Raw genomic sequence first — 10,432 nt, 5'->3', positions numbered from 1 at the left:
GTTTTGACTTTTGATCTTGAGATTTATCAAATCTAAAGATCTATGTTAGTTGGTACATGATCTTCTGAAGAGCACGAAGATAGCAAATCCTATGTCTATGCGACGATAAAATGAATCTCACTGGACTCAAAGGCATCCTCAAGACTTGGTTGGCCGCCCTATTAAATTCGCTTTCTTTTTCTTTTTTCGTTTTTTTTTCTCGCCAGAGATTGATTTTCGCATTGCTATACATTACAAGAGATTGTTTTGTGAGTACGAGAATTTCTTAACCACATAAGCACGCGCGGTACTTAAAGCATTAAGCCGACATATGGTGATATGTTTACCACGTATGACCGATCACACCGATCCACGATAAGAGAGGCTCAAAGCATTCTACTACCTCGCGTAGCCCACTTCCATCCTTGGCTCTACCAAAGGGCACGAATGCACGAATGCACGAGGAGAAAACTGGCGGGTCATGGGCCGGGCCCGAACCCGAACCCGGGAAAATGTGATGTTGCCTCAAGCTGGTGATGGGCTGTATAGTGATGAAGAATGTAGGCCCAGTATCTTCGCCAGCATAACCGCACTGTGATGTCAAACAAGGGCTATTCCCCAAGCCCTCGTCGTTTTGGGCCCTGAGCCTACTCGGCAAACTTCAAGAGAAACCGGGCGAATTGCTCGAAACCCCGCGAATTTCGGCGCCGGTGCGCTATTGCTCCCGAACTTTGAAAAGTTACAGATTACCCCCGTCCGCTTGACGCGGTTGCATAGTAGTCCCCGGACCTTGAAAAGCTATAGATTACCTCCCGAAAATATTATTTTTGGTGCCAGTCTTATCTGTTTATAAGGTTAATGAAGTTACAAAAAACTGAGAAGATGCATGATCTGTGAAATTAAGAAAATTTAGTAGGGGATATTGAAGTTAAGAAAACACGAGTTGCCCATGCTTAACGGCTCTCGAGTGGAGAAGCTGGCGATTGCAACAAAAATCAAAATTTAAGAGGAAATAGCACGTAACTCTTCAAAGCTTAGGGCTATTTTGCAATTGTGCCGAAGTTAGAGGGGTCTTGAGCAATTACCCCCCATATTTCCAACACGTTACCTTTGCTAGGCCTGCTTGGCTCAGGCAGGACCCAAGGACAAACCTAGGTTCCTTGGTCGAATTTGGGACCAGTCCTAAAAACCTTCATTCAACCCCATTCACGACTAATCGTTATCCACTAGGTGGGCATAATAGAGTTGTACCCACAAATATAGCCTGCTCAAATTCTAGTAGAATCGTATCCTACCCCTCGATCTCCCTCTATGTATTTCGTGGAAAAAGCAATAATCAAGCCGATCTAACCTCAAGCCGTGAAATTTCCACCAACGTTACTTCCGCACCATGGATACGTATAACCTTTTTATTTTCTCTTGAAAAGGCCCGATAGGTGAATGACCGGTCAATAAACATACGTACAAAAGGATAAGCAACATATACACTCGAAGGGTACATCGTCGCCCAATAAAAAGTGTTCCTATCCTACATAAAATATAAGGTTATATACTTTTTTGCTAGCACCTACTCCATTAACCTAAGCCACTTGCCCATACTCTAAAGACAGAAGTATGCATCTCGATCTCGTTCACATCCGTCTGGACGAATATCAGTCACATGGATGCCAACTCTTCTCGCCTGTTTTTTTATTTCTTCGGTGTTGGGTGAAAGAAGCGCCAAAGGTTCTTTGCTTCCTGTAAGAATGGACTCGACCCTCCTTAGCTCATCTTCTTTCCCCACGTTTTGTTGCTGGAACCGCGCCTTCTCACTTTTTGTTGGTATTGGGCAGTGGATGATCATTGGTGGGACTAAAGAATAAGCTGAAATCGAGAAGATGGGCTGCCGAGGCATGGAGCAGTTAGGGGGTGTCCAATTAGCCAGTAGACCTAGCCAGCAGGGAACTACGTGGACCGATCTGAGCTACGACAAGGTGAGAGCTCGGCGCTCCCGAAAGTATGAGATTTCGAGTTGGGCTCTCGCCCGATCCCGCGGATCAAACCTCGTTCCTACTTTGAACAATACCGAAAATTTGTAGCAAGTGAAGGTGGAAAAAGTCACGAGCGCAATTTGACTAGATATGATCAGGGATCCAGCAGTTCACGTGTCTGTACTAGAGAGAGGGCATTTCCTAAGTCTGCAAAGGCCTAGCTCAACTCAACCGGAAAAATTCGGGAAAATTACCAAAAAAGTCCTAAACCTTTTGCAGTTGTGCCAATTCAGTCCTAAACCTTTTGCAAACCAGCCAATTCGGTCCTTTTGGCTGGCAAGACATGCGTGGCTATGACTGACGTGGCTAGCCGGCCGTCCACGTGGCAATATTTTAATATTTTTTATTTTTATTTTTATTTTTATTTTTATTTCTTTTCCTTCTCCCCCCTGGCTTGTCCGGCCAGGGGGAGGCTCGCCGGCGAGGGCCCAGCTCCGGCGAGGCGAGCTGGGCCCTCGCCATCGATGGGCGAGCTCGCCCAGCTCCAGCGATGGCCCAGCTCGCCCAGCCAAGGCGAGCTCCGCCTCGCCCTCGCCAGAACTGGGCGAGGGCGGAGCTCGCCCAGCCAAGGCGAGCTCCGCCTCGCCCTCGCCAGATCTGGGCGAGGGCGGAGCTCGCCATGGCAAGGCGAGCTCCGCCTCGCCGGAGCTAGGCGAGGCTCGCCCCGCATCCGGCGAGGGCGAGGCGAGCTTGCCTTGGCCGGGCGAGCTCGCCCTCGCCCGCGAGCCTTCCCCCGTCCTGGGACAGGCCAGGGGCGAGAAGGAAAAGAAAAAAAAAAGAAAAAAGAAAAAAATTCGAAAATAATAATAAAAAAATATTAAAATATTGCCACATGGATGCCGGACGGCGCCACGTCAGCCAATGGCCAATGGCCACGCCACGCCGGCGGGCCAAAAAGGACCGAATTGGCTACTTGGTTTAAGGTTTAAGACTCGAATTGGCAAAAAAAAGGTTTAGGACTGAATTGGCACAACTGCAAAAGGTTTATGACTTTTTTGGTAATTTTCCCGGAAAAATTCGGTACACAAATAAATTGCGAAAAAATAGTCCCGACCTACGGGCCCGAAATAGACTGGCCCATCGGTCACTCTCAAACATGATTATTCGCTTTTTTTTAAATGTCTACATATTGTAATTATTTCCATCTTGCATTAACAATAGATTTCTTCCTTTCCTTCTAATTCGTGGTCCCATCTCATATGATTTGATTCTTGGACCATAATAATGGTTAGTTGGATTTTACTTAATTCTCAGCATGGCGGGGCCTATCCCTATCAATACTTAACAAGACAAAACTTAATTTAACTCGGTACAAAAAAATTAAAAACCGACACGACTCAATGTGTTTTCACTCGTTATCAAACAAATTTACAAAGTTTCCATCGTACGGATCATTTTGACACAAGGCACAAGATCACGCGAGAGCGCGAATTTGCCGCTGTCTGTAGTAATTACAGACCACGGGAACCTCGTCAAAGACAAAAAAGTAGAAAACCCCCCCTCCCCAAAAATAAAAATTAAAAAGGAAAAAAAGAAAACAACAGTAAAACAAGTAAGCGAAAAAATACATAAATTAGGGCGAAATAATTGAAAAAAGACAACGAAGCATCGCACGACGATGCATCACCCACCAGCTAATCCCACCCCAGCAGGTCCAACCTTTTCTGGGCCCACTTCCCTCCCCCCCCCCCTCCACGTGGCCCAACCCGGCCGGTCCCCCCGAAATCCCCCTTTCCCATCTTACCCTCCCCCTCGAGGCCGGTACGGAGGGAAAGAACCAGGGGTAGTTCCGTCAATTCGGGTACGGCACCGCGGGGGTCCCACGGAAAGGCTGGCGCCAAACGGCAGGCAACTTGTCGCCGGACTCCAAAAATCTCGCCAATCCAGTTAAAAAAAGGTCATTTCGCGAAGGAGGAAGAAGTAAAAAGAAAAAAAAGGAAAAAACGAAAAAGAGAAAAAAAGACTTAGAGCGGGCGATATAGCGGCTCGATCTGAGAGAAGCGGAGGGAGAGTTTTCATTGCGGCGGAACTTCCATTTGAAAGGGTCGGATCGAAGCAGCAGCAGCAGAAGAAGAAGAAGAAGAAGAAGAAGAAGATCCATCCGGGAGGCCTAGGGTTTCGAGACGCGCGCTCGGCGAGAGAGAGAGAGAGAGAAGGAAGGATGAGGGAGATCATAAGCATACACATTGGGCAGGCGGGGATTCAGGTGGGGAACTCGTGCTGGGAGCTCTACTGCCTCGAGCATGGCATTCAGCCCGACGGCATGCTCCCCAGGTATGCTCGCCGCTCCTCCTCCTCCTCCTCCTCCTCCTCCGCCGCTTCCCGATCCGCATCTCTCTGCCGGTTCTTTTGCGCTCCGGCGCGTGTTTGTGTGTTCGTTTTCCGTGTGTGCGGGATCGGCGTCGGCGATGAACTGGATCTCCGGCTCTTCCGGCGTCCGCCTGCTATGTCTCGTCCGCGGTTCCGTTCGGTTATTTTTGCGTTTATCTCTTCGCATTGCGTTTGTGCATCTGTTCGACTGGAGTTTAAGCGGTGGAGAGATCTGGTTGGAATGGTTTTTCTTCTTCGAGTTCGGCCCGAACCTGCGTAGATGTGGAGATGATAGTTGTTGTTCTCTCGTTTCGGTGTTGTTTTGACCTTGTTTATAGGTTTTGTGAGGCACATTGAAAGGGAAATCGACTCGCATTGGTAGTTGTTAATGGAAACCTCTGAATATAATTTTTCCAGATCAAGTCATTGGTAATGTTGTTCGTTCGAGAGGTCATTTTGCTGCGAGTGTAGATCTAAGCGGGCGTCCTCTTTTTGTTGACATTGTAGCGACACGACGGTAGGTGTTGCGGCCGATGCTTTCAACACCTTCTTCAGCGAGACCGGCTCGGGCAAGCATGTTCCTCGGGCCATCTTCTTGGATCTGGAGCCGACCGTCATCGACGAAGTCAGGACCGGATCTTACCGGCAGCTCTTCCACCCGGAGCAGCTGATTTCCGGCAAGGAAGATGCTGCCAATAACTTCGCCAGAGGCCACTATACCGGTAGGTAGAAGTTTAGTGCGGTTGCCATTCTGAATGGATGCCATGTGCTCTTGTTGTTTCTTAACGCTGTTTCGCCTTGTTTGACAGTTGGGAAGGAAATAGTGGACTTGTGCCTCGATCGAGTGAGGAAGTTGGCAGATAATTGTACCGGTTTGCAAGGGTTTTTGGTGTTCAATGCTGTTGGTGGTGGGACTGGTTCTGGTCTGGGATCCCTGTTGCTAGAACGGTTATCCGTAGATTATGGGAAGAAGTCGAAGCTTGGTTTCACCATCTATCCTTCTCCCCAGGTACCTGATGACCATTTAGTTGCTCATATGTGAACTGTAGTTCTCAAATTCAAATCGCGGTCTAGATCTCCTCGCTTATGCAAAAGCAGATTCGATTTTTTTGTTTTGGTTTTTTGGAAATGTATATTGCTTTTATACTTTGAGTTCATGCCTCTTGTGGAAGATGGATGGATCTTATTGTGTACAAGAGCACTGAAAATTTGGAATATGAAGATGCGATTTTTTTATTGGGGACTGGGCAGTGTCTGACACTTGTCATTTGCAGGTCTCAACAGCCGTCGTGGAGCCCTATAACAGTGTTCTATCTACTCATTCCCTCCTTGAACACACAGATGTTGCTGTGCTCTTGGATAATGAGGCTATATACGATATTTGCAGGAGATCCCTGGACATTGAAAGGCCAACTTACACCAACTTGAACCGATTGATATCTCAAATCATATCATCTTTGACAACTTCGTTAAGGTTTGATGGAGCCATTAATGTGGATATCACGGAGTTCCAGACCAACCTCGTTCCTTATCCGCGTATTCACTTCATGCTCTCTTCTTATGCCCCCGTAATCTCGGCTGAAAAGGCATATCACGAGCAGCTATCGGTTCCTGAGATCACTAATGCGGTGTTTGAGCCATCAAGCATGATGGCTAAGTGTGATCCTAGGCATGGGAAGTACATGGCCTGCTGCTTGATGTACAGGGGTGATGTTGTTCCTAAAGATGTCAATGCTGCTGTAGCCACCATAAAAACCAAGAGGACTGTTCAATTTGTTGACTGGTAAGTAAAATTTTATTTTTCATTAAGTAAGATTTTGTTTATGAAGCACAAGGCAAAGACCAGGGAGAGCAGTAAGTACAAATTAACTTAACAGGGGGCAAAACCTTTGTTGACGGAAGATGGATATGTTCATCATATTATATCTGTGGAATGTGATGCCGATTTAAACTGGTTTGGTTGCTGTTTCATCACTCTGTCTCTAAAAATGGCACATTTATAATCAGACAATATAGACTCACTGGCTAGGCTCACAAAAAGTTGTCATCATATTGACGAAAAAGAAAGAGAAACTTGTTTGGCATCTCTGCTTGATAATTTACCAAAATTTTGGTGGGGTGTCACTTTCTGTTCTCCTTCCTCTCCTTTTCTTTTTTCACTCTGCTCGCCGCCCAATTTTTCTGTATCCTGTTGTTCAGGCTACAACAGAAACTTGTTTTGCCGGACAACTTTTCTTCTAGATGTTTTGTAAACAAGTACCAATGAGTTGTTCATGCTTTTGGCCAGTGTGCGCAAGGCTGCAAGAAGTAAATTGTGTCCATTTTTGGTTACCATTATATTGTCAACATTACTGCAAGATCGCTAAATGGCTCTTAGTATTCGGTGCTGGTTAATTAACTTTTGTTTGTATTCTTCGGTATATTTGCACCAGAATAATGAGACTAGGACTGTGCTGATGTGGTTTTTTTTGACTTTTATTGACAAAAAGGATTTTCTGTGCATTTGTCCGCTTGTTTCAAAATTGTGGCGACATCCATGACCTCTTTTCTTCTTCTAGAGGTTTGTAGCATGCATCTTGCTTTAGAGCTGAAAATATGTTCTTCGGATCAAACAGGTGTCCCACTGGCTTCAAGTGTGGAATCAATTATCAGCCTCCAACTGTTGTTCCTGGGGGTGACCTCGCCAAGGTTCAGCGTGCTGTGTGCATGATCAGCAACAACACAGCAGTAGCTGAGGTGTTCTCACGCATTGACCACAAATTCGATCTCATGTATGCTAAGAGGGCATTTGTTCACTGGTATGTTGGTGAGGGCATGGAGGAAGGAGAATTTTCAGAGGCTCGTGAAGACTTGGCTGCCCTCGAGAAAGACTACGAGGAAGTGGGTGCGGAAGGTGTCGATGATGAGGAAGAAGGTGAAGACTATTAGTATTGTAATCCTGCAAGGAGATCTCGAGGAATGATATCAGTGGTCAGGGTTTGTCCGCCACCTTATATGGAATTCTGTTTATATTTCTTGTGTAGACGTGTGCTATTTCCTCATGCCTATGAAATTGTGGAACTCGTTGCCTTATTATGAGAGCTGTTTTGTGGTGCTCGAAACTTGAGATGGCAATAAATATCGAACCTGGTTTGCTTGTACCCGCCATGTCTCAAGCAGCCATTCCATAGTTACCAAAGGATGATAATCTGGATGGCATCTGCAGCTGTCATAATCTCGAGCAACTCAGTTCATTAATACTATCACAAGCTTGATTCTTGATTGAGTGTGTATCCTAAATTTTCACCTGATGCCAGGTGAGAACCTTTATGCAATGTAAGGGTACATCATCAAGCACCTGTATATTTTGGATCTGGGAAGGAGTGTGCCTCCATTTCTTTCGTGTCTTTGGTGTTATTTGATACTTGAATAGAATTGCTGTTTTGTCAGGAGCAGCTTTTGTGACTTGTTTCCAACAAGAATTGCAGCTTCTCCTTCTTTTACATTCATTCCAGATTCTGGTGACTTGTAACTCATTGCTAGACTCTCTCTCTCTCTCTCTCACACATGGGTTCCGGCAATGGCTATTGTGGTTGTGGCACGATCATTGCCGAAAACGCCATATGCCAGATCATTTAAATTTGCAAGATCATTCTGTGTGTATAAATCAATGGAAGGTGGATCTAGATGGAGTTCTCCAAGTTCGCTCCGAACTTCTTTCTGGTCAACCTGTACTAAGCAGGACTAATTTGTGATGTATCGGTTTGTTTTCTCTAAAACTGGAGGAGCCGGTAGTCCTTTTCCTGCATATTATCTGAGTATAGATTTAAGTTTAGCTTGATCGTTTGTTGCCGAATACGAAGGGTTATATCTATGTAAAATGTCGTTATATCCGAACTCAAAAGTAAAAGAAAGTAGAAGCATCTAAGGCTATGGGCTATTACTCCTGCATAATTTAGTTTATTTTTGTGATAAGTAGCTCTTTTTCGATGCTGTTTGGAAATGGGAAGGCCTCAGCATAAAAATGAAGTATAACATCTTCAGAATACTGATTCCAGTATTCTGTATCCTGCACTGTAATTGACAGAATCTACCTAACACATAGTAAGGTCCATGGAATGGAAGAGAACAGCATTGAAAGATAGATCTCTCTGTTTCAACTCTGACAGAACAATTGGCTCAATGTGGGAAGATCCCACATAGTTTCGTTCGAATTGTACGTGTTCTCCAAGTACTCGTTGAGTCCATTAATCGCGTAAAGTGAAGCAGAAATCTGCCTCTCCACTTTCATACGTTCAAACTCTGAGAGCTCCAAATCAGTTGTGGAAGCATATGGCCCGTGCTTCGGCAATCCGTCCTCTTGGACTAAAGGGAGCTGATCCAGGCCGGAGGCGAATGCCCATGAATGGTTGTATTGAGACATAGGTGTCGATCCGAGGCTCGCTAGGCAGCTGCTCAAATCCGGTCTGTAGGCATCGTCGAAAATCTGGGCATCTTGCATCATCCCACTGTAGAAGGAGCAATCACTGTCACTACTTGTGTACACATTGGTGACAGTGCTGAGGCTGATCATGCTGCTTGTGCTAGTAGTTGAATTGGTCCGTGAAGCGGGTTTTTTGGTGGAATTCGAATTGGGAGGCGAAATGACGGGCCGGTCCCATCGCGAACTGATTTTCTGATTCAAGAGGTTCCTGATCTTGAGGGAAAGAGCAGAATTGGTAGGGAGATGAGGGGAGAAGTTGGTCCTCGTGTTGGAACCACGGAGGAGACATGCGGCCTCATCATAGGCCCTTGCAGCTTCCTCGGCGGTGTCGAAGGTGCCGAGCCACATTCTGATCTTCTGGGTCGTGTCCTTAATTTCGGCCACCCATTTCCCTGAAGGCCTCTGTCTGACTCCTACAAACTTGCTCTTGGCTGTGTTGTTGGAGGGTGTGGATTTGAACTTGGTTTTCCTGATGGGCGAGAGTGGTTTCTGCTGTGGCTGCTGCTGATGAAGATAATGGTCTTGCCTTTGGAAATGAATTTCCATGGCCAAATTTAGAGGATATTCTCAATTCTTTGCAAGTGCATGACACAGAGAAGAGAGAGGAGGGTGATTTATATACAAAGAGAGATAGGACGACCTCTTAACTTTCTGAGGAAGGAGTGGGTCGCTCGTTCTTATGCTCTTGTCATTTGGTGTGGCTGAAATTGTTCCTTTTCTAGTGAGATGCCTGAGCTGACGATGCTCTCCAAATTCAACCAGTAGACCAGATCAGAGCCAGTCCTTTGACCTGTTGACATGCTGATCATTACCCTTTGTCTCTCTGACATGGAAGCCACCAACAATATAGAAAAGAAAGAAATCTTGAAAATGATATCAGAATACAAAAGATGCAGATAAAAAGTCAAGAGTTTTGGCTCTTCGGTAGCATTTTCGTTTTGATTAATCAAAGGTCAGAAAGTAGAAAACTACATGATTAACACAACCATGGAGTATGGCGAAAAAGTAGACATTTGGCTTTGTCGCAGTTGTGCTTATGCAAGGGACAGGATTGGTTTTGGCAGGCCTCAACGTCAACGGTGTGTTGCGGGTCATTTTCTCGCAAAAATGGTTTGGTCAACGAAGCGAGGAGAAGCAAGATTATGAAGATTCGACACTTGGATGCACGACAGAGTTCTCCACGAAGGAGGTGGACCCGATGATTCAAAAGTAAGAAGATGATGAACAAATAAGGCCGGGTTAGGTTCAAATGGGAATCTTTCCTCAGCACGCTCTTCCCAGGAAAGAATCTTTCAATCTCGTCTTATCCCACAATACCAACGACCATGATCCTGTCTCGACACAGAGGAACCAGGACACCAATCAGAGATTAATGACTGATTATGGGGATTGTGGTGTTCTGGCACATTGAGATCATTCTGCAGCGATGCGGTGGTTAAAATCACTTGTTTTTGGGGGTTGTTCGATACTATGTTTCAAGTGTTCAAAGGTTATCAAAGCCATCAAATTGAATCAAACGCCAGAAAATAGTTTCTTAGCACTTAAAGGAGACGACCGAACGTCCTCCAAGTCATTCCATGGCTAATCAGAACGGTGCCCACGACCTAGTTTAATTCGTTCATGCCAGTTTTCGTTGTAGCTATCATGGTCA

The 10,432-nt window shown here is 45.6% G+C and overlaps 2 protein-coding genes across 2 annotated transcripts; one reads left to right on the top strand and one right to left on the bottom strand.

Moving 5' to 3' along the window:
• The first annotated feature begins 4,105 nt into the window (after positions 1–4,105).
• Positions 4,106–7,459, top strand: LOC115679152 (tubulin alpha-5 chain). Its single transcript, XM_056310105.1, has 6 exons — positions 4,106–4,124; positions 4,159–4,283; positions 4,827–5,041; positions 5,129–5,328; positions 5,594–6,102; positions 6,935–7,459. Exons 2-6 carry the CDS (start codon positions 4,171–4,173, stop codon positions 7,245–7,247), a joined length of 1,350 nt encoding a protein of 449 aa, XP_056166080.1. The 5' UTR covers positions 4,106–4,124; positions 4,159–4,170; the 3' UTR covers positions 7,248–7,459.
• A 919-nt stretch (positions 7,460–8,378) lies between these two features.
• Positions 8,379–9,695, bottom strand: LOC115679156 (ethylene-responsive transcription factor ERN1). Its single transcript, XM_030602746.2, has one exon. The coding sequence runs from the start codon at positions 9,325–9,327 to the stop codon at positions 8,455–8,457; it is 873 nt and encodes a 290-aa protein (XP_030458606.2). The 5' UTR covers positions 9,328–9,695; the 3' UTR covers positions 8,379–8,454.
• Between the last annotated feature and the right edge of the window lie 737 nt (positions 9,696–10,432).

Source organism: Syzygium oleosum, unplaced genomic scaffold (genome assembly GCF_021117445.2).
Source record: "Syzygium oleosum isolate NSW1041296 unplaced genomic scaffold, Sole_v2.1 Sole_v2.03, whole genome shotgun sequence".
Classification (NCBI taxonomy): Eukaryota; Viridiplantae; Streptophyta; class Magnoliopsida; order Myrtales; family Myrtaceae; genus Syzygium; species Syzygium oleosum.
Note: the sequence above shows the minus strand (reverse complement) of the source record. Positions and strands in the feature narration are given on the sequence as shown.